The following is a 24,175-nucleotide window of genomic DNA, read 5'->3' as shown; positions in this document are numbered from 1 at the left end:
TTGCTAAAAAGTAAAATAAATAGCTAATAGCTTATTGAAGCTAAAATGCTAACGCTAATGAACCTTGCATTGAACTGTTTAGTAACAGTTCAATGCTCATAAACTGCAGGAAGGCAGTTCATTAGCATTTACCTAATGATTGTCACAAATATAAATTTTCAATAACGCACACACACACAACATATTACAGTTTAAAAATATATATTGACCTTATGTTAAAGATTTCTACAAACTTTTTACAGGTAAAGTTTACAATGAACCAAAATTACAACATTTAAAGAATACCATAAATTTAAGAATCTAATGTCTCTGCAATAAAAAGAAATTGCTATCTTTTTATTTTTAAACAACACCTCATATTGTTAAATAACTGATTTTATGTATTCAAGTTTTAAATATTACATTTGAGTTTGCATGGATGTAAAATTACTGCTCAGTTTAAAAATTACAGTATTTTTAAACTGAGCAGTTTAAAAATATGCTCAGTATTTTTAAGCTGCTCAGCTAAACTTTGCTCTTTAGCTCGTTAGCTTGTCGATGTTTCAGTTTTATTCGCTGGGAAAATTATTCTTTGTCTGCTTTGAAGATAAGCAGACAAATAATAAAAAACAAGTTTTGATATTAACTCTCAACTTCATTCACAAAACTTTTTCGTTATTTATTACACAACGAACATGCATTTCACATAAGAACAAAACAATGAGGTGATGTTGCCTGTAATTGAACACAACGCTGATCCTCTTCACCCTGTCACCAACTCACACACATCCTCATTGCGTTGTGTTCTGTAAATAAACAAAACACAAGCAAAATCAATAAACTATATGCATATTCCAGTATACTGAGTTTTGGTTTTACATTCATTCTATTTAAATGTAGTTTGTTTGTGCTTACCAATGTTTTCTGGCCGAATGTCTGGCACCGTTTTCCCCTGGTCAGTTCGTCGATGTCTGGTTTTAGTTCTATTCTGTGGCAATCCGCAAAACGGCGTGTAGGTTTTCGTCAGTAATGCGCGATCTGTGCTTGGTCTTGTTTAAAGTCATTATTGAAAACATCTGTTCGCACAGATAGGTGCTTCCAAACGTGGACAAAACACGAGCTGCGTGGAGTCGAAGCTGTGGCATCAAATCAGGGGGCAGTAGACGGTAAAAGTCCTCGATTGAAACATCACGGAACTTCGCTCTTTAGCTTGTTAGCTTGTCGATGTTTCAGTTTTATTCGCTGGGAAAATTAATAATCAGCTTGAGGTGACTCTGCTGCACTCTAGTGGCGAGAAGCCGTAATGTTGGTTGGTAAGAATCGGAAGGCATTATGGGATATGTAGTTTGTAGTCAATTCGTGCTCAAAGCCTATTTTAAGTCAATCAATGGGGCTGTAAAACGGTGGTAGGGGGGAGAGGGCCACATAAAATGACGTAGCGGGCCACATGTGGCCCGCGGGCCTTGAGTTTGACACATGTGCAATAGAGGATCTATCTGCTGCTCATGCAAAACAGTCTATTTTAATCCCATGTGTAATAGTCATTGGGTTAAATCAGTTATATAATGCTGAAAACGCAAGTAGTTGATGTAAAAATATTCAAGGCTTTTATTTTGAAATTTTCATCAAGCTTAATTTTAAATTGCCACACTAATCCCATGTGTAACAATTGCTGGGTTAAATCAGTTATATAAAGCTCAAAAGAGCAATTTTCTGATGTAAAAATATTCAAGGCTTTTATTTTGAAATTTTTGTTAAGCTTCATTTCAAAGGGCCAAACTAATACCATGTGTAACAGTGCTTTGGATGAAAAAGTCAAATAAAGCCAAAAAGAGCAATTACATGATGTAAAAATATTCAAGGCTTTTATTGTGAAATTTTTGTTAAGCTTCATTTTAAAGTTCAAAACTAATCCCATGTGTAACAGTTACTGAGTTAAATCAGTTATATACAGCCCATAGCAGCAAGTAGTTATAAAGGCCAGTTCAGTCCTGATCTGTTTCAACTGAGGATAGATAGAACTACAGCGATGCGTATTTGTAGTCCAAATCAGCAGCCAATAGCCTCTTGAGATCCGTTGCCATGGTAAATAAGTTTCACACCAAGGTGTGAAGTGTTAGTGAAAGAGCCTGAGAGCCTCAGAAAATCCTGTCGCATGACTTTGCTCTGAAGCACCGTGACAGAAAACCGTACGGTCTAGATAAATTTCGAAAACATTTTACCGGAGCAGACAGGCGTATCAATGTCAGGACCGATTTTGATACTAATCGTGCGATATTTGTGGGCGTGATGGCGATTTCAAAAATGATTTGGGCTGAAAAAGTTGTCTTCATCTCTCACTCTAAGCAGCCAGAGACACACTCTAACTTTAGGAAAAATGAGAAACTTTGGGTCGCTTAGAGACAAATTGTGGACAAACCGTAACTGGTATCGACGAGCCGTCTTCACTTTCGAAGAGATCACAGACGTATCTACAAAATGAAATTTGAATGGCATTTCTAGGTGAATTTGTGACGACACAGAAAATCCTCAAAAATAGGGTATTTCTAGGATTTTTCCCATTGACTTATAATGGGGTTTTTTTCGTAGTTTTTTGCGAATTATGTCGCCACGTTAAGCCCAAATCCCACCAAAAGTAATAGCTGGAATGGCGTGAATTTTCTGCACGTTTTGATACCTCATTTGTAGGTGTGCACCCAGCGGTACGAGCCGCATTAACGGTTACGGAAGAAAAATAAAGAAGAAGAAAGAAACACTTTCTCCGACAATAGTAATAGGTTCCTGCCATTGCTTTGCATGGCAGGCCCCAATAAAGACTCCCTCGTTTTAAACATGCCATAGTATGTTCACATTTCGCAGGTTTTTCTACATCCATTCAGGTTTCTAATGCTTCTAAAAACAGTCCAAGCACTTTAAAAAAATAAAGCGGTACTTTGTCAATACTTATATGTTTTTTGGTGACTGAAAAATGACCTGTTTCAATAACCTAATGAAGGTAACTTCACAAATCAGCAAGCCCAGCCTTCACCTAGGAAACCCAAACAGATCCCCAGCCCATTTGGTCAGCTGGTTTTCCCACTGTATGCACTGTACAATGGCTGCTGGAAAAGACAAATATTTTGTTGTTACCATTCAAAAACCACTTGCTGCGTTCTTGTTAGTTGTGGAGGAGGCTCCACTTCTGCCTTTCAAAGAATTATGGTTGTATAATTGTACATCTGTTTGCAGCTATTTTCATGTGTGAGTGTAAAGAATGAGTTAGGGGGCGCGGCCAGCAGTACCTTAGTTGGATTTAAAGTGACTTAGGCCCTAAAACATCTCATTCAGACAGGAGCTCAAAATAGACTGAACTGACCAGACTGAAATCTCAATTTGTGCAAAAAAATGTAATAATCATGTTTTGTATCACCCATAGATCTATGCTAACCTGTTCAAGGACGCATATATGCTTATAACATGAGGTATCGTCCATTTAGTGCTTTGGTGTCTTTTGTGGTTTTTCTTGATATTTTCTTAGCCATTTTCTTTTTATACTTCCCTAAAGAAAGCTCATGCAGCTTCCTCTTAAATTGTCATGTTCACACATAAAAAAAATAACAAGACCCAGATTTAAAAAAAAAAAAAGAAATTAAACATGAAACCGTTTTTTTAAGAAAATGACCATGACTGTCAATGAGGGCAGAGAATAAAACGAAAGGCACTCTGTGATCCAACATTTTGTTGAAGAGGTCTGAGTTTTTGTTTTCTTTTTGACTTTTGTCATTTTTTTAACTGAAGTTTTTGAACTTTAATTTGAGTAAACATTTGACTGAGACACTTTTACTTTTAGTTAATTAACTAGAAAAAGAATTGAGTACTTTGTCCACCACTGAGCGTTGGACACACCTGACCAATAAACAGACTGAATTTCCCCGCCTGGTTTGTTTTGATCAATTGGAATTGCCTCTGTGAGAAAAGGAACAGCATCACTGGAACAAACAGCAAGTTACTGAACTAAAGATGTGAAAAATTCCTGAGTTGTAACTGTGAGGTGTCAAAATATAATAAATTTTTTTTTTTAAATTCCATACAAATTATACTGTAAAGATCCTCAGCTTTCAGTAAAACGTACAATATGCCACCTCAGTAAACACTATAGGTTTAGCGCTAGCATAGACATATAATAGAGCTGTTTCATGTATATGTTGAAATTAATCAGTAAAGATAATTTTACCACAACTTTCCTTTGCTTGAGATATGATACTTTACTGGGCAAAAATTATTACAGTTGTGTGCAAAGCAGAATTTCCTTATTCAATAAATGCAATTTTTTCCATCAAAACCAATAATTATGATGTTACTTTTTTTTAAAAAATATCTGCAACTTAGATCTCCCTAAATCAAAGCAAAAGCAAGAGAAAAAGTGGCCAGATCATGAAGACTGCTGGTTGGTTCTGACTGGTTCTCAGTACCAAGTCTGACCCCCAACAGAATCAAATCAAATTTTATTTGTATAGCACATTTCAGCAGCAAGGCATTTCAAAGTGCTTTACATCATATCAAACAGAAACACAATGCAACATAGAATCAACAATCAAAACACGACATTAAGTCAAGTTCCATCAATAAATTTGTAACTGATTACGTTTCAAATACAATCCTAAACAGGTGGGTTTTTAGTCGAGATTTAAAGGAAGTCAGTGTTTCAGCTGTTTTACAGTTTTCTGGAAGCTTGTTCCTAATTTGTGGTGCATAGATGCTGAAAGCTGCTTCTCCTCTTTTGGTTCTGGTTCTGGGGATGCAGAGCAGAACCAGAACCAGTATTTTAAAGTCTATTCTCTGAGCTACAGGGAGCCAGTGTAGGGACTTTAAAACTGGTGTTATGTGCTCTATCTTCCTGGTTTTAGTGAGAACGCGAGCAGCAGCATTCTGGATCAGCTGCAGCTGTTTGATTTGTTGGACAGACCTGTGAAGACGGCGTTGCAATAATCAATGCGACTGAAGATAAACGCATGGATGAGTTTCTCTAGATCTGGCTGAGACATTAGTCCTTTAATCCTGGAAATGTTCTTCAAATGATAGAAGGTGTAATACAATCTTCATCCAACAGGTGGCCAGAAAGTCTTCCAGAAACTGTGGCTTCCGCCTGTCTGATGTGAAACTGGTGAAGAGGAGAGGGTTCGAGAGGTCAGACCCTTCAAATCTAATCTGATTGAATTTAAAAAACCATTGAAGGTTCAGGGTTAGTTCATATTGGTAGATTCGCTTTGCAGTAGAAAGAAAGAGAGGAAGAAAGAAAGGAAATCACATAAAGACAGTTACAAAGTCAGCCTTCTATCACCGGAAGAACATTTCCAAGATTAAAGGACTAATGTCCCACTATGATCTAGAGAAGCTCTCTCATGCGTTTATCTTCAGTCACATTGATTACTGCAACAGTTCCTTCACAGGTCTGCACCAATGACAAAAAAACTAAACCACAAAGACCAACAGAACCTCTTGACCATGAGCAGACTCGGTTCTTAGGAACTTCTAACCACACAATTTTGTGCAATTGCATGCTTACATGTTTATTTAAAAAATACACAGTCTGGCATATTACAATGCTTAACGCTAATTTTAATAACTGTAAAATTGATGAGTCAAATGTAATGCAATGTCACTTTGAAGCCAATTAACATAGACTTTGCTGTGGTTCAAATGAAGTTTAAATCTGCCTTCAAACAAGTGCCATCATTTACCACATTCAGATCCAGTCTTAATTATAATACAGCAGTCGTCATGAAGTTACTTAGCTTAGTAGCTTAATTTAGCTTTTGTTTATCTTTGAGCCATGTACTTTCATTTCCTTAGACTTAATTTAAATAATTTCAATGAAAAAATCTCTGTTTATGTCTAAAATTTGACTTCAGTGATCAACATTGTGAGGTCAAGGCAAAGACGTATGTTTTCATTCCAGATCATGGAACCAATGAAAACATCAACTTGTGATAAATGAATGTGTTTCACTTTGATAACTGAGTTACTGAGATAATTAGTTCTTTTACTAATTTACTGAATTTAATGACTGATTAATAACTAGATAACCAGATGCATTGTATTTGTTTGACACTTCTCTTTAAACATCCATCTTTCCACCAGAAGGAGGCAGTATCGCTCCGCTGTTTCCCTTCTACACAGTTTTGTGATAGTTGAGGATGAAGCAGAGGATGTAACACGCCATAAACATTTGCTACAAATGATCAACTAAAGCAGCTGTCAGAAAATTAGAGTAAATAAACAACCCTCTGGAATTGTATTAGTGGAAAAAATTATATTTACTGGATCATAAAATGTACTTAAGTGGGAGTGTCGTGTTCAAATACGGCAAACTCTTCATCAGTCACGCCTTTCTGAATTTAATTTCTACTCGTTGTTTTTCCTCCAGGCATCACACCAGCTCATACTTTCCCACCTTCACTTTCTAAAGGTGACACCGACTCAGTGTGTCAGGAGTTACTGCTACCGGGAGGAATTTATAGATATACTGTATGTATCTGGGCCTGTTCTTCTGTGTGGAGAGCTTTGAAAAATACTCATTATATTAACACGTTTTCTCATTTTTTTTAAGTCACAAGAACAAATACAGTGTAATCAAATGGGATTTTATGTGACTAAGACACACAAATCAGTGAAAGTAAAAGATTTCATGGCTTTAACCATTTATTGAAAGAAAAAATCTAAAAAGTGTGGCATGGATGTGTATTTAGAGACATTTATTTTGGTACTTGTTCTGGGAAAAATGCCTGATGGGAATCCATTTTTGAAATGAGGTTTACCAGAACAATAGCCCTTTTAGCATCAAGAATGATAAAAAAAAAAAATATTTAAATGTTTCTTAACTCAGAGATTTATTGAGAGAAATTTGCTGTGAATCAAGAAAGCTTTATTTACTGACTGCACCAACAAACTTCAGGCTGCAGAATGAGCCAAAAAGTCAGATCTGTTCCTACTTATGTTGCTGCATAACTTCTTATCTCATGGTTCTGAATAATATAAGTTCATTACCATAAGGAACTGATGATTATGCAGCAAAACTGGGCTCAGATGTTTGTTTGTAAGCTTACATTTTCCCACAAGTTGCCCAAAATGTAAGCATTTCTATTTCTTGTGTAATGTGCTTTGATATAATTTCCAGCAGCATCTCCAACATGTTTGTACCTTGAACCATAACAAACAACTACTCTTGTGTTTTCAGCTTCAGTCTTTTGAAATGTCAGGATTTGTGCATCAAATCATTTCAGCCATTTTCTAAAATGTTTGGTGAATTTTGCGGTTGGGAGCTGTGACTTGGTTTTAGGGGATCCTGAAGTTCGCCTTAATGAAAACAGGTGCAGTGGATAATTACATCAGGTGCTGCCTTGGAGCAAACTGACACTGAAAATAGATTTTCTACTGTGTGCCTACTAATGTGAATATCAGCCTTCCCTCCATTTCCTGACAAAACAATGTTTAACTTACAACAGAAAAAAATGCCACAAAAAATCCCATTAACTTTTATAAATCTCGTGTGACATTTTGAAGAACAACCAGACAAAGCTGCAATATTTTACTTTAGCGGCCGATGGACAAATGAAGACGCCTACATTATAAATAGTCAAATTTAATTGATTTTGCTTTTACTGCAATCATGATGAGGCTGAGAAAATACGACTACATTAATATGAAATCTTACTACACTGACATCATTAAGCTGGTGTGAACACTATAAGGAAATATAATATAATATAATATCAAGCAGCTTCAATTCCTAAAATTTATGATATGGCTCTCTGACCAGGGTGCAATTTATAATCGTATAGTTTAGATTTTTTTAAAGATGGACAGATGGAAGGACGGATGGATGGATGGATGGACAGACGGATGGACGGACGGACGGATGGACGGACGGATGGATGGATGGACGGATGGATGGATGGATGGATGGATGGATGGATGGATGGATGTTTACAATGGTGATAAATGGAGGCATTTTGTTTGTTTTAACCACATTCCTGAACAAAGGGGATATTACTTTCTAATTGCTCTGTTTCAAGTCTGAATGCTGGTTAACCAGACTTGTAGTGATGTGTATTTAAATTAGATGTTTTATCTCATTATTGTAATGAGATAAAACACACGGTTTGGGTTTGTTTATGTCTCTTGTCTTCCAACTGGTTCTTGGACTGACTGTATAATAAGTCTCTGTCTTTTCTGTTTGCTTCTCAGTCTCTTCGCCTCTCAGCAGTTTATTTGACTCGAGTGAGTCATCTCTCATTGCGTCCCGTCTTCGAGCTCAGCAAATTCTCATCTCTTCTCTGGCAAAACTAAAATTAGGAGACTTTTTAAAGCCGGCAGACAGAGTGGCTTATTCTGAGAGGTGTCAGTTTAATTTAATGTGCTGCAGGCATTCTTACTTATTATCAATGGGAACCACTGTGTACAGAACAGCAGCAGTGTTCACCATCACGTGTTACTGACTGATCTGATCACATTCACTCACTTATTTCTACAACAAGAAATCCAAAAAACGTTTAGATAAAATGATAAACACTGGTTTTTACCTGCTTTAATGTTGATTACAGTGTTTTTTAAGGAAAATACATTAGTATAGAACAGTTTTTCTCAGACTGTGGTCCCGGGACTATTGGTGGTCTGTGGGCGCCCCCTAGTGGTCCGCAAGGTACTGCATGTAAACAACCGCTGATTTGCCGTGACGTCAGCTCAAAGAGCGACGCTACAGTTAGCTTACTGAAGGATTGTGTTGAAAAACAATAATTATGGGTAAAACTGAACATGCAGGTGTCAAGAAAGCAACGTCAGGAATACTTATATAGTCGGAGGAAGTTTAGTCCTCCACACTTTCTGAATCTGTAAATAATAAGGACTGAACTAAAATAAAACAGAAACAAAACTGATCAAAGACTAAAGAACAAAAAATAAGAAACCTCAACACAGCTCAGGATCCCAACAGTTTGAGCATCAGAACATTCGAAACAATTACAGTCTGTTGATTTTCTCTTCTCAATCACTGTCTCATATAATTACTTACTCTATTATTTTTATGATGTAAAGCACTTGGAACTGCCTTGTTGATGAACTCTGCTATACAAATATCTTGCTAATTATTCTTGCATTTGGCAAATAAAAAAAAATTTTCAGGAAACATTTAAGCCTCAGATTTGTCTCAGGACAGATGGCAGACGGAAACCCAAAGTGTTGCCCACTTCTACACTTCCTAAACCTCAGGGGAAATGTATTCCTACCATAAAGATAACAAACCAATAAGGATTTTTATTAAAACAAGTAAAAGATGTCGCTGTTTAAATCGTTCCAGCTGCTCTCTGCTTAACACTGATATCTATATTTACATTTTCTGCAGGTTTCAAGAGGCGGGAACAGGTCTGCAGACACATTGCAGAACAGGTGACCTTTTGAGGTGTGAAGCTATGATTTATAGAAGTGTGTGTGGGGGGGGGGTGTATGTGTGTGTGTTTGGGGAAAAGATGTCTCACACACGAACACAGCCTGTTTGTGAGTGGGGGAGTAAAGATCTGCGGCTCGTATCATAGCAACAGCACGTTAACGGAGGAGAGGGGAGAATGCTTCAGTGATAGTAGACAGGATACCAAACTACCGAGAGTCTGCACACACACACGCACGCACACGCACACACACACACACACGCCTTCAGTCACCAGAAGGTGCACATGTAACGGGTTGGTTTGTTGCCAGAACCTCTCATTTAAACTTTGTGATGTTATGTTGCATCAGTGTGTTTCTTTCTGATCTCCCAAACAGATTTAAAATCTTCCAGAAGTTTCCTTTTTCTGTTCCAAATCACAAAATCACAGCAACATTTTTGCACCATGTATTTCACAACGAACGCAACTTTTAGAGCCGTAGCAGCTGTAAAATTTATATAAGTAGCAAAAAAATTATTGAGATCCAGAAATAGAGTCATATTCAGTTAAAAATTACATCAGATTCAAAACATTGCACCAAGAAGGAATAAGTAATAAGATGAGTTAAAAGGCCTGTCAGTCAGAGAGCAGGGTTCAGGAAGGTCTGATCTGTTTTTAGCTCCTGAGTGAGAAATGCAGGTGAACCCCATGTGGGAGCATTTCTTTCTGCTTGAAGTTGCTGCAGCACATTTAGAAGGTTTTAGTTTTTAGAGCTGCCTGCAGCCTGTGGCTGACGGTGTAATCCTGTTAACAAACCGTGAGTGAAACTGGGGCACGTCTGGCCACTTCTTAAATCAAATGTGGGAAGAAAAAATATCATTTATTTTCAGTTTGTTTGTAGAGACATCTGCCTCTGCATTGAGCTCCTTAAAAACAAGAGTATCCATGTTTATCTGGGACTTACAGCCAATGTCCTGATCGTGTTCTGTACCACATCGCAGTGGAAGCCTTTGGACTTCCTGTTTCTTCCATGACCCAGCCTCACTGTTCAGTCAGTCTGCCTCCGTCTCACCCCCACAAACACACATCTCTTCTGAGGTGTTTCTATTTGCAGGGTGTGAATGGGATTGGCGTCACCTGGGAAAAGGCACATGGACAGACGGGGAAGTCTCAGCGGCTTTCATGAACAAAGCGAAGTGTGGGTGCCGTGAAGTTAGAGCGGCTGCAGCAATGATCTGTGTCTTGAGTTTGATCTGATATAGATCGTTTTTTTCTTTGAAAGCAGAAAGAAAAAACTGAACCAAAAGAAAAACTGCAGATAAAGGAAACTCGAAGGATCTAACTGGGAGAGTCTGAGAGTGTGTTCACACCAGCCCTGCTTAGATCGCTTTAATTGAACTCCAGTTCATTTGAAAGTCCGGTTTGTTTCAGGTTGTAATCAAACTCTGATTCGGACCAAACATGAGAACTCTGGTCCGCCTGCAAATCTACGTCTGGGTTCGGTTCAAGTGAACTCTGGTGCTGTTCAGATACATTTGTGAACACCAAACGGACCAGAGACCACTCCAAAGCAGGAAGTGGACTACAGGGCCGGGCATTGTGGGTAAACACAAATAAAACAAATGCAACAGTCTGGCGCTACTGGGAGAAATGACTCACTGACTTTTACCAAAGACAAGAGAGAAATTACATGGTTGCTAAAATTTGACCCTTTTCTATTTTTAGTTATATTTCCTGAAGAAAGAAGTTGCGCTCAGTCTCTTCTTCTGAGGTTTTTGTGTTGTTTACTTCAGTGGTTCTTGTTGCAGCGCCCCCACAGGTGAAGCGGGGAACAGGATGGTAAAACAGTTTGGTTCATTTGACACAGTGAAGAGTGAAAGAGAAACACAGCAGCTGAAAATGTAACAAATATTCCAATTTTAGTCCCCAATCCATCTGAGTCTACCAGACAATCAGGTGTGAAAAACACCCTAAAATAAGAAATCAGTAGCAATGTTGAATGAATCATTTGAACCTATGATGTTCTGATTTTTGTCTTGCGTTGCTGGATATATTTTTGTTTTATGTACATCTAGTTTAATTTCTCAGATTTTACGTTTCAGAACTAAATAGTAATAAATGTCTTTTTGTCAGGTGTAATAAAAACCGTCCTGGAAGCTTTACGGATGTCGTCTTTTTCCATAATTCTCCTTCAGGGTATGTCTGAACAAAAATCAGAGCCTGAACTGAGACAAGCTGACTTGTCTGAGCTTCGACTGCTTCTCTCCTGCTGGTGAAAAGTAATGACTTCCCTCCGTCTGGATCACATGCTACTTGAAATGCAGCAATAGCTTCACTTAAATTTCAGCTGACACATCTCAAACGTTGCTCTGCAGGAATATTGTCACTGCACTGGACATCTGATTGTAGCATTGTGGTGTGAAGATGCAACCATAACGACTTTATTCCTCCTTTTCTCTTCAGTTTCTCCTTGTTCTGTTGATTCTGTTGTTTTATGTTGGTTGTAAAAGAAAGGTAATAATTCTCCATTTACTGGAAGAAATCTATGCTTTATGACTAACATAACATAATGATAAATAATAATAAAGAACGATTTCTTTTGGCTGCTCTTCAAAATAGGAAAGTCAAGAGAACATAATTTTGTTTGTCCCAGGATCCAATAAGAGCCATTTGAAAAAAACTCCAATATAGCATTAAATCTGAATTAGTATTAATGATCCAAATGTTGCTGGACCCGTTTTTCTTTATTTTCTTGGCTAGACGTTGGTCCAGAGTATTTGTCACATTGGTCAAAAAATGTGTCAAGAAGAGAAATAACAACGTCTTCAAGTCGCTTTAGACTTTACACTGCAATACCAGATGAACTATGAAATAAATTTGGAAAATATTTTGTCCCAAAAGTGAATTTTGGCCATTTTTCACCCAAAATATCAGATCACCTCCTTTGACACATAAACCTTAATTGCATCCCATTCCTACAACAAATAATCAAACTTCTTCTTATAATCTTTATCTGCAGGGCGTATTAATAATTTTGGTCTGAACTGTTGCTTTGAAAAGCAGACAATGATTTACTAAATGCCTTGGCAGCAGACCTTGATATATGACAGGCTTGTGTTCTGAGTCTCTGTTAATTTGTCAAAAACGCGCTGTGCTATTTGTTAAATGGTGTCTGAGGCATCTGTTAACGGGGAAGGAAGCGCTGAATGATGAACAGCGCTGGTCGGGACACAGGAGGAGAAAAAGAGATGCTGGGTATCAAAGTGAAAAGACGGGAAGGCGGAAGGAGGTTGATCAGCAGATGTGTTCAGAGAGGAGGAAGGTTTTTGGCACGGAGCATCATCTTCCTCCCACTGGGCGTCATTACAGCCTCAGCCTCTGATCAGTGGTTTTAAAGGCTCCACAGGGCCTCACGCTGTTAAGCTAATCCAAAAATACACAATGATGACGCGTGTAAATAACAAAAGAAAGATAAACCTTTGTTTTTACTTTTATCCTCTGCAACCTTTGTCCCTTTGCAGCTTCAGTCGGTTAATCCTCAAATACGGTAGCAGAAGACATGCTGGTGTTATAAGTTTTCACATTAGTTAACTTTTGAAGGACAGCAGATTCTTCACGGAAGAACAAATGTTCACATTTTGATACAAATCCAAATGGACTCGAATGTTCAAACTGTTCAAATATTAATGAATAGTTGTGTCTGCATTCGATAATTACTTCTTTACATTAATAATATCAAACATATTCTCACATTGGTCAGTGCCTCCAGGATTTTGTTGGTTGTGTTTATTTTTTGCAATCAAAATAAACATTTTGTGGTGCTAAATTAGAAATATTTGCAAGGAATTTTGCAGTATTTGCCCTAATGTGTGACGTCCAACATGACTCTTTGTTTCTCACCTTATCGATCAGGGACTGTAACATCACATCATGTAAGGCTGAGGCAGCAGAATAAATACTGCCACCAACAAGTGAGAGTTATTCTTTAAACCCAAAGTGTTTGATCGTTTTTGATGATTTTTGTAGAAAATTTTCTTCCACCACCTATCGAGCACCAGAGAGTGGGAGTTACATCCTGAACAGAGATCTGCAGAACAGCAGGGGGCTTCCAGGCATTTCCAAGCCAGACCTGATACGTAATCTCTCCTGCGAGTCCGGCTTCTGCCAAGAGTCCTTCTCCCACTGGGGGACGGCTAAAAGAACATTCTTGGAAGGAAACCAGAAGGTTTGCTAACAAGAAGCTCAAAACAGTTCTTACAGTGTAGCTGCACTGCAAAAACACAAAATCTTACCAAGTATTTTTAGTCTGTTTTGTAGTTCAAATATCTTAGCAGACAAAACTAACTTCCAAGCAAATTTTCAGCAAGATACAGGAGCTTGTTTTGAATATATAATTTCTTATTTTATATTGATGAAAACATTCCAGATCCACTGGAAGATTATTTCACTTTTAACATGGGAAAAAAGTCTTTTTACAAGTGAAATAATCTGCAAGATCTGGAATAGTTTGCCAGAAAATCTTAAACTAAATAATGATATAACAGAGTTTAAAGGGTGTTAGAACATAGAATTATTGAAAGCCATAAAATCCGGTGATGTAAATCTACAGGGCCAATCAACAAATTGACTCCTGCCAATCACGTCACTGCAAATGCAGACAAATCTGACTAGTGCTGACTGTGGAAGAACCAGTTTAAGCCACCTACATGTAGAAGGGGCTAAAGAAACCAGTTTGAGATGATTTGATCCTTTAAGCATGGTGCGTGGTATACTGTAGCCATAAAGGGATGGACATGGTGACAAAGGGTCCAAAGTATACCTAGAAAATATCTCTCTCCTGTATAGCATTAAGACAAGGTAAGATGGATTCATGTTTCATGCAGTTTATATCAATGTCTTAATCTTGCAGATAAAATTGAGAACCATCCGAACAGGCAACATTTTTCCAATCTGGTTTCCAGTTTTGGTGAATCTTAGGGAGATTTCACATCAGTCCTGATTGGTTCGCTTTAATCGAACTCTAGTTTGCTTGCATGGAAATTTCGGTTTGTTTAGGGAGGTGTGAACGTGTAATCGAAAACTGAACTCAGGAACTCCTGCGAACCTCAGTGTCAGTCTCGATTTGGTTGAAGTGAACTCTGGCGATGTTCGAAAGCCAATCATACCAGAGACCGCTACGAAAACAGGACTACTTCGCAGGGCATTCTGGGTAAATACAACCAAAACAAACATGCAAGTTTAGCTCTAGCGTGAAAAATGGCTGGTGGTCTTTTACCAAAGTCACAACGGAAATCCTCCAAAATCTGACTCCATATTTATTTACATTTTATGAAGAAGTTGTGTTCAGTGTCTTCTTCAGAGGTTTTTGTGTTGTTTCTGTCAGTGGTTCTTATTACAGCGCCACCACAGGTGACAAGGGGGAACAGGTTTTTAAATTAGGTTGGTTGGTGGGACACAGTGCAGTGTGAAAGCGAACCGCAGCAGCTGAAAACGTAACAAATGTTGCAACTTCGGTCCCCAATCGAACCAAATCTAGCGGACGGTCTGGTGTGGAAACGTTGATGTTCTCTTCTCAGCAGACAGAATTGGCACCAGTTGATTCTATTCAACATATTTAGCTGGAATATGTTTTTATTGGAGCAATAGAAGCTCCAATAAGACTTTAACATGGATGCAGAACCACTTGAGTCGACATGATTGGTTGATTTGCCATGAGTCAGTTTAATTTCATAAACCAGGGTGTTTTCATTTTTTATAAACAAATAAATACGTTTGTCCTGATATTTTTGATGTAGTTCATTGTATTTACTGTCCAGTTCTGTTGTTGTTTGGACATTTCAATAATAGATATTCACAGATAGTGGATGTGTTATCTTGTAGCATGAAACTAAACATTGCACGGTGGATTTGTGAGCTTTAAAATAAGCTGCAGGGTTAGTCGGTAGCTTCAGCTGACAAATCTCATCTGAAGGTTTTGCAGTAGAAAACATTGAATTAAGAATATTTGTTTTGCTTGTGCAGAGATAAGACTGTTGGCTAAGCAGTGGAAGCAACGAATACAAAAACGCAACCGCAGCGAGAATAATTTTCCGGCTTCAGCCACATGATTAAATAAATTCAGTTTTGTTAATTAGACGTCTGAGAGTATAAACAAAGCGGCAGCGGCACACGTTAAATTTGAACAGAATCCTTTGCCTGGTGTGTGTGTGTGGGCGTGTGTGTGTGTCCAGGCCTTTCTGAAGCTGAGTTTATGTGAAAGTCAGAGGCTGTCAGAGCGGGTTGGGAGGAGGTGGCTGGTGCCGACTCGATCTGGGGCTAAATCTGCACCACCACCCGTCTGCTCACACAACACGCTGTATAATTGGACTCAGAGGAGCGAGGAGATCTGCCCACAGGCTTCAGATTATGCTCCAAAAAGGAATACATTGCCCTACAAACATTTGGTTCTTACACTGAGCCTCGACCTATAACACCAGCAAAGCAAAATAAAGGGAAAAAGCTTAAAGGCAATTTGTTTGGGGAGGGAAAAAATGACTGATGTTGGAGATCTGGGACAAATTAAATTGTAGCTGCTTGATTTCGATTGTAAGAAACACAAAAAAGCATAAATTACTCCTGTGGGGTGTGATGAACGCAGACAAGCAATCAGACATAACCTACTTGTAACATGACGATGATTTATGTTTTTCAGAATCAACACAGCAACAAAATGCCTGAATAGTCTTGGATAAATTGATAAATAAGAGCAATAACAGGGGAGTGGAGCAGCACAGTCCTGCAGCACGACCAAAGGTGCGATTAAATTAAAATAAATTTCAATTATGGACATTTCACATGATTAAATTGATTTAATTAACAGGTTCACAAGCAAGGAGCTGAAAATTCACTTGAATAAATTTGAATAAATGGATTCCCTTGAAAATCTTCATGAGAGAAAACACGTTATTTTATCCTTTTATATAGAGCACATAACACCAGTTTTAAAGTCCCTCCACTGGCTCCCTGTAGCTCAAAGAATAGACTTTAAAATGCTGTTGTTAGTTTATAAATCACTGAACGGCTTAGCACCACAATACATTAAAGATCTGCTTTTATTGTATCAACCTTCCAGACCTCTCAGGTCTTCCGGTTCTGGTCTGCTCTGCATCCCCAGAACCAGAACCAAACGAGGAGAAGCAGCTTTCAGCATCTATGCACCACAAATTTGGAACAAACTTCCAAAAAACTGTAAAACAGCTGAAACACTGACTTCTTTTAAATCTCAACTAAAAACCCACCTGTTTAGAATTGTATTTGAAATGTAATCAATTACAAATTTATTGATGGAACTTGACTTAATGCTTTGTTTTTGATTCTATGTTGCATTGTGTTTCTGTGTTTGTAATGATGTAAAGCACTTTGAAATGCCTTGCTGCTGAAATGTGCTATACAAATAAAATTTGATTGATTGATTGATTGATTTTATATCTTCTGAATTCTGGCTTTAACCTTCTGAGCTCCAAACTAAGAATTGTGAGATTAACTGGTTAATTTGCAAAGAGTTAATGCTAATTCTTTTCATCTTCAAGATCATCTCCTTTGGTCTCTTTCCTGCAGTCATTGCTCCAATGAATTCCAGCAACTGAGACTCAACTTTACTGCAAAGCCTTTTTTTCTTTACTGCCTGCAACTCCATAAAAAGTAGCAGAGCAGTCGCTGTCACTGTCCACCTATACCTGTCCACCCTCCACTGTGTCACATCCAGTACAGGGACAGAAACTCTCCATAAGTCTACAAACAAGTAAAACTCAGTTTTCTGTAGATATGTGCAACATGTATTCTACTGAGTTTTCTTTTAGACCAAACCGTTGCTTCAGTAAAACAAGTTCACTTCGGCTTAATGACCCATTTCACCTTGCTGAGGATTTGTGTGGTTCTTCATCAGAGTCTAAATCTTATTAATAGATTGTGATCATGACATGACTGATGAATGTAGCCTCCAGTCATGGGCAAAGAATATAGCTTCATTTCTGCAGCATTTAATTTATGAAGATTTTATCTTCATCTTTTATATTCATATTTGAAATTTGCAAGTAAAATGGAAAAGCAAAAATACACTGAAAGTTTTCAATTCTCTCTGAAAATCCAGACTAATAATCAGACCCTCCAGGATCTGTGATGGTTTTTGTGATTGTTGCAGCATAAAATGACTGATTTTGTGGCAAACCTTTCAGAAAGTTTTTTTAAGCTTTACTGTAATCATTTAGCTCTCTGCAAAATATGGCATAACAGGGACAACAATGCAACGCCTCATCTTCTGCAGGGCTCAATAAAAAGCCAATTTGCTCTTTAGTGAGACTTATACAATGATGTAGGGCCTTTGTAGACAGAAGAAAAACCAAAAAATGGAAGAGTAAATTTTGGCAAAAGATTTTCTAAAAAAAAATCTTATGGAAATTTCTGAGTTTCTAAAGTCACAAATTTGCAAGAATAAAAGCTCAGAAATCTTCTAGAAAAATCTTGGAAATTTCTGAGCTTGAGAAATCAAAAGTTTTTGATTTTTGAAACTCAGAAAACTAGACAGATTTTCAGATTAATCGCAAAATTTCCAACTTTTTCTTGCAATTTATTTTTTTAATTTTCAAACTGAGCAACTTCTAAGTTTTTCCCAGGAGATTTCTGAGATTAATCTAAAAAATTCTTAATTTTTCTAGCAAATTTTCAGTTTTTCAAACTCAAAGATTTCCTTGTTTTTCCTAAAAATAATGAGATGAATCTCAACATTTCTGATTTTTTTCTAGCAACTTTTCAAATTTAGAAATCTTCAAGTTTTTCTAGATGTCTGAGGTTAATCTAAAAATTAGAGTTTTTTGGCATAAATTTACTCCTCTTTTTTATATATTTATACCTAGAAAGGCCCCAACAAGCCGTCGTAGGATTCCAGGGCCACAGTGTCGGGTTTTGCGTTTTGCTGCATTTACACATTAGAATCAGCTCAGGTGCCTGACAGTCTTGATGACCTGTCAGGTGAGACTTGCCGGGAACCGAGGCTCAGCAGCTTTCTGTGTCCCTGTCAGCTCTGATCAGGGTGATGGAGCAGAACGCCGGCGAACAGGGCAGCGCTGAGCTTCACAGGTTAAGGCAGTATCAGGAAAACCAATATCTGCTTTTGCAGAGTTTCAACTTGAGAATTTATTTCTTGTCTCCCGAGAAACACTTTTTGCTTTAGGTGATCTTCCAGTGATATCGGCTGAAGTTTTTGCTTGTGCAGGTTTGTGCTCTGTGGGTTGAAAAAAAACAAGTAATAACTCCTTCATATTTGAAGAAAGTTGCAACTTGCAACACTTATTATAAAGTCAGCGACACTGATAGATGAAAAATAGAGACCAAAACTGGGTTGTTTTTATCCTCCTGCCAGTTAGAGTGAAATGGCCATAAAATTATTGAAAAGTCAGAATTGTTTGTGCTTGGATAAACTTTGTCTTTTGGAGTTTTTTATTACAATAAGAGTTCTAGAGAAATTCTGATTTGCTTTCATAATTTCTTGTAAAGCATCTAAAATATATATCTTGTTTTTGGTGTTTTTTAGAACAAGAGACTGAAAATATGACAGAAACAAAACGGATGAAGTTGTTACTCAGAAAGAAAAATTGTCTCCTTCGTAAAATAATAACCAAGGTCATTTTTTCGAATTTATATTTTTGGCAAAAAAGGTGATAATTTTTGCAAAAAAGGAAAATTGTAGTGTGTGATTTTACAGAAGAGCTATGGATTCATCGCACAACTTTTTGCTGCACATTATACAAAAAAACCAACCAACATCCTCCTGCTACTTCCTGTCGTTTTCTTCAACGTTTCCACCAGTAGTAACATCCAGTTGTTGATCATGTGACTCGTGTTGCAGAAAAATGTTTCCATGGCAGCTTTGCAAAATATATTTGTATCGATAGAGTGTTTTTTTTCAAAATGGCCATATTTCCATTAAGCAAATTTATTTTCAATTTGCGTAATTTTTTATGGCTCCTGGAAACCCAGCTCATGTTGTCTTGTGATGGCAGCCTGCCCAGGATCAAACTCTTAATGTGAAGAGTGGCTGCTTTGTGTTTGTGTCAGGATGAAGCAGCAGCTCTTATTGCACCGTTTGAACCTTCCTGTCTTTGTTACCATTATTTTCTCATGGTAACATGGTGAAGGTGAGCCAGCCTATCAGAGAGGCCCTGGAGAACAGCGTGGGAGCCGAGTCTTTGCTCAATGACACTAAGAGGCATGAACGCTGCGACCTTGACAGGACGAGTAAATTTAACTCCTGTTGATGATTTCTGTCAGGATCTGCTCCTTCCTCTGTTTTCATGCATTCTGCCAAAGCGTCTCATAACCCTTTGATAAATTTATCATCCTGAGGTAGATTTGAGAGAGACATGTATCCACTATTTCATAAAATCCTTGCTCATATAAATTGTCTAACGGTAGCTAAGCAACAATAACCCTACATGGCAGCGTTATCAAGGCCTGCTCTGCTAACATGCTGAAGCAGCACACTTGGGGCTAAAATGAAACTCTAAGTAAAGGTTTACTGAGTCATGCCGTTTTGTAAACTTGAATATTAGCATTTCAGATGATGTTTATTTCTGACTGACTGAGAGGAGAATGTGTTTCTCCCATCAACCACTGGAGACAAACACCATCCTGCCTGCAACATGCGCAGAAACGTGGCAGATGGATGAAAGGAGTTTATTTTAGACCCAGTAAATGGATAAGTATGTCCATGGAAAGCTGTTTGGGACTTCAAAGGCTTCATGAACAGGATTTAGATCTGCAGGAATGCTTCGACATCCAATCGGGTCTAACAACATCACATTCTCATGTCTTCCTTACTTTTCTGCACCAGTTTCTGTGTGCTGCTGAATATTAACACACTTTCAATCAGCTGCAGATTATAGAACAGTGGGTGTGGAGAGAGTGATGTAGCGTTATTATACGCTCTTTTACTCCAGTAAGAGAAGCACTATTTCAACTTATTTTTACTTAATTATAAAGTTTCTCTCCAAGAAATTACTTTGGAGTCAAAAAAGTATTTGGTAAAAAGGCGACTCAAGAACAGAGTAGCTGATCAAAAAAATTATTTTAGAAATGACATCATCAGACAGATCAAAATGAGGAAAAGTTGGTATTTCAAAGACCAAAATGACAATAATTAATATAGCTAACAAAATTACAAAATTACAAAATCAACCTCTTTCTAATTAAATCAAAAACTGCAGGTGAGTGTCTGTCTGGTGACAGTTTGATCAAAACATGATAAATCTTAATTCACTGAAGTTACTCACAGTGGGTAGAGGGTACAGACATCTTATTCAAGTAAAAGTACAAAGTAATCAAAATATTCCGAAAAGTAAATTTTTCCCAAAAAGTTACTGAACTAAATGTAACTATAGTTACTACCCAAATCTGATTCTTTTGCTAGACAGACAGACAGGTAAATGTTCATTTGGTTCAGGATCCAACACACCTGGAGACTGTTGTTGTTAATGAAGCCTGACATCTGCTCAGGTTATCAACTCAAAATAAATCGAATCATTTTAATGCCTCAACATGTTGTGATCAGTTTTTATCTAACTTTAAGCCCCTGTTCATTGTGAATCTGTTTTTTGCGGATATTTTAGACTCTGCGTGCGTCTTTGCTCCTCTCTGGTCCCAACATGCTGAACTTCGTCCCGTTTGGCATTTCCACCTGAGCGTGAGGAGAGAGTTAGTGTAACACTTCTTCAGCAGACCTGCAGAATGTTAAATCTACTCCACGCTCCAAATCGCTGCTCGTTTTCACCCCTACCTTTGTGGGTTTCTGCTTTCTTTACACCTGCTGTTTCCAGAACACACACAAAGACAAAATGCACAGATATTCAACTTACTCACAACTTAAAGGCTAATATTATTATTTCTATAAAGCTTTAAGTTTCAGATATTATCTCCTCCTGTTCTCCAACTTAATGAAAGCTTAAAACCTTTAAATCTTTGCATTTAGGAAATACTTTGATATTTTAAAAAAGACATTCACCCTGTACCATTTTGCTGCAGGTCTAGTAAACATATACAAATGCTTTTAGTATTCCACTTAGCTTAAATAAATAATGTATAAATATATAATCAGGTTATCCTGTAGCATCCTCTCACGGTAAGAAATATTAAGAAATGGATCTTTAATTTAAGTACATTTATTCAGTTGATTCGTGCCAAGAGGTGTGAAATCGAATCGAATAAAAAAGGTGAACCTCTGTCTCCGTTCCATTAACATGAACTCTGGTGTGGTTCAAATGTTTATGTGAACGCAAGCAAATCGCTCCAAAAGTAAAAAGTGGATCATAGTGCAGGGAATTCTGGGTAAATAGAACCAAAACAAACAAGAGTCTAGCTATACGGGGAAAAATGTCTGCTTGTCTTTTACCAAAGACAAAAAAGAAATCCTCCAAATGCTAAAATCTGAAGCTAGTCCATTTTGTGAAGAAGGAAGTTAGGCTCTGTGTCTTCTTCACGGGTTTTCATGTCGTTTCCTTCAGTGGTTCTTAGTGCAGCGCCCCCCACAGGCAAGGGGGCTTTTCAAAGGGTTTGGTTGGTTTGACTCAGTGCAGTGAGGAAGAGAACCACAGCAGCTGGAAATGTGACAAATGTTGAGATTTTGGTCCCTGATCAAAATGAGTCTAGTGTGAAAACAACCTGAGTTGGAAGCCATGGTTCTTTGCAAAAGAAGTTAGCATTTAAACAATGTCCCTTTTCTTTTTGTTTGTTTCTTTAATTATTTCAAACCAGCTTTTTTTTCCCAACTTTATAATAACTCATGCTCTTTTAAGAACCGCCTGACTGTTAATGAGCTGCAGGTACAGCCAGCCTCAGCTGTTCTGAACATCTCGTTCCTAAACGTGCCTTTCTGCTGAAACACCTCAAGCAAAGCCTCTTCACACACTCATTTACGCAGAGCCGTAAATTCCTCTTTTAAGCTCTCCTCACTTCTCATGCCCTGTCTTCCTGACTCCCTGCAGGCACAAGTCAACGTCTTCTGCCTTCTCCATCCGCATCCACCTCTGTAATGAAGTCCATCAGTTGGCCGGTCCAAATCTTCTTTCATCCATTTAGTGCAACGGAGGCCGTGTAGAGGCTGGAGGCCACTCTCATTTTCCTTAATACCCTCATCATCACTAAAATCCAATATGTCTAAGACCAAGTGTGTGTTAGAGTGAGGATAATACTGCCGCCAAATCCCATTTGGCTCTTTGCTGTCAGATCAGTCAGAGAGACACAACGCAAAAAAATAAAAACCTGGCAGAAGCCCGGGGGAAATATCAGGATCCAACCTGAGACGTGAAGCGAGAGAGATGAAGTGAGAGAGTCAATGGCGGCGAAACAGAAAGGTGTGAAATAAAAGGACGAGTAACATATTCAAGAAAAAATGAAGGGATGAAGAAGAAGGAGAGAAGGAAGGGACGGAGGAGGAGTGGTGAGCACTGATGGAGAAGCGGAGAAATTGCATTTTGATGGAGGCAAATTGAATCACGTCTGTGATGGAGGCCTCGGGACATCCAGGCAGATTGAGGCGGTCATGTCAGCGCTGAGAGATTACCGCCACCTGTGTGATGCCATGATTGCCTGCCGTCAGCATCAGGGATATTTGCGCTCACGCTGTGGCAGTAACTCCGCCCACCGCCGGGATGACTGAACACGCAGCCGGCATGACAAAGAGGACGGGAAGAAACTCCATGTCTGTCAAGGACAGGTGTATAAAAACCGACAGGATTTCCAGCTGAACCTGCATCAACCTGCTTTAATGGGATTATAGTTACAAGCGAGAAAAATAAAACCTACCAAGTGGGTAAAAAAACAAAAAAAAACCTCTGAAAGTCAAGTTGAAAACATTTTGGAAAGTGACTCTCAGCACAGGGCCGAATTCATCACCCATCTCCGTGGATGAGCCCACATAATCTGCTTTTAATTGACACATCCAGTTTTTAAAATGCATGATCTGTGACAAACAGCAGATTGCATGTTCCACGGAAACAATTTCCATTTCTGTCGGCTTCTTATTGTCACTCTCAGCTCACATGAGTCACGAATCGACTCGGCTGCAGGCCCGGGGAGTCTGTTTTTCAGGTCAGTGATTTAAAGTCAGTCTGTGTGCAAAAACAAATGCAGAAAGATTTCCAAGCCATAGATGTAGGGCTGGGCAGTTTGGTTTAAATATAAAATTTCAAATTTTTTTAATACCAGGTAATTTTTCTGATGATAATCAATATACAAAACAGAAAGAAATTACAAACGGCAAAATATTTTCAAAAAGTTGCTTTTACCTCTGAGTTTTATAATGCAAGAATTTTTAATTACTAGAATATAGTCATAATGTTAGCAGAGGAAAAACGCAATTCTACCAGAAAAACATTTTAAAATGACAAGAAAAGTCATTTTAATTGGAAAAAACTTCCCAGAGTTATGGGGATGTGTGGTTTTCTTCAAAATAGACTCAGTCGTTTGCAATTCCATGTTGATGTTTTAAAAGATGAAGTATTTCCTATTTCATAGAAAAGTTTCCTTTTCTATGAAACTGATGCCAAAGTATAACTTCACAAAATAGTCAGCGTTCCTTATTTTAATTCATTTGTACTTTTCGTGAAGGAGTTAGAATAAAATTATTACCTCATTCTCCTAATATAACCACTTTATTCTGGTAATATTAACATTTTATTCTCCTATTGTTATGACTGCATTCTCAAAATTAAAATCTTAGACTGGCCCTAATGTTTACTGAGTTGACCTGAAGTCAAAGTCCAAAT

At 38.0% G+C, this 24,175-nt stretch overlaps 1 protein-coding gene across 1 annotated transcript in view; it reads right to left on the bottom strand.

The window, feature by feature from the left end:
• Window positions 1-23,109, bottom strand: part of LOC116718654 (low choriolytic enzyme-like) — a 28,863-nt gene extending 5,754 nt beyond the window's left edge. Inside the window, exon 1 of the mRNA XM_032560825.1 lies at window positions 23,030-23,109. Coding sequence (XP_032416716.1) covers window positions 23,030-23,109 — 80 coding nt within the window. The remainder of the gene's footprint in view (window positions 1-23,029) is intronic.
• Between the last annotated feature and the right edge of the window lie 1,066 nt (window positions 23,110-24,175).

The sequence above is a fragment of the Xiphophorus hellerii genome, chromosome 4 (genome assembly GCF_003331165.1).
Source record: "Xiphophorus hellerii strain 12219 chromosome 4, Xiphophorus_hellerii-4.1, whole genome shotgun sequence".
Lineage (NCBI taxonomy): Eukaryota > Metazoa > Chordata > Actinopteri > Cyprinodontiformes > Poeciliidae > Xiphophorus > Xiphophorus hellerii.
The sequence above is the reverse complement of the archived record's forward strand: the minus strand, read 5'-3'. Positions and strand labels throughout refer to the sequence as shown.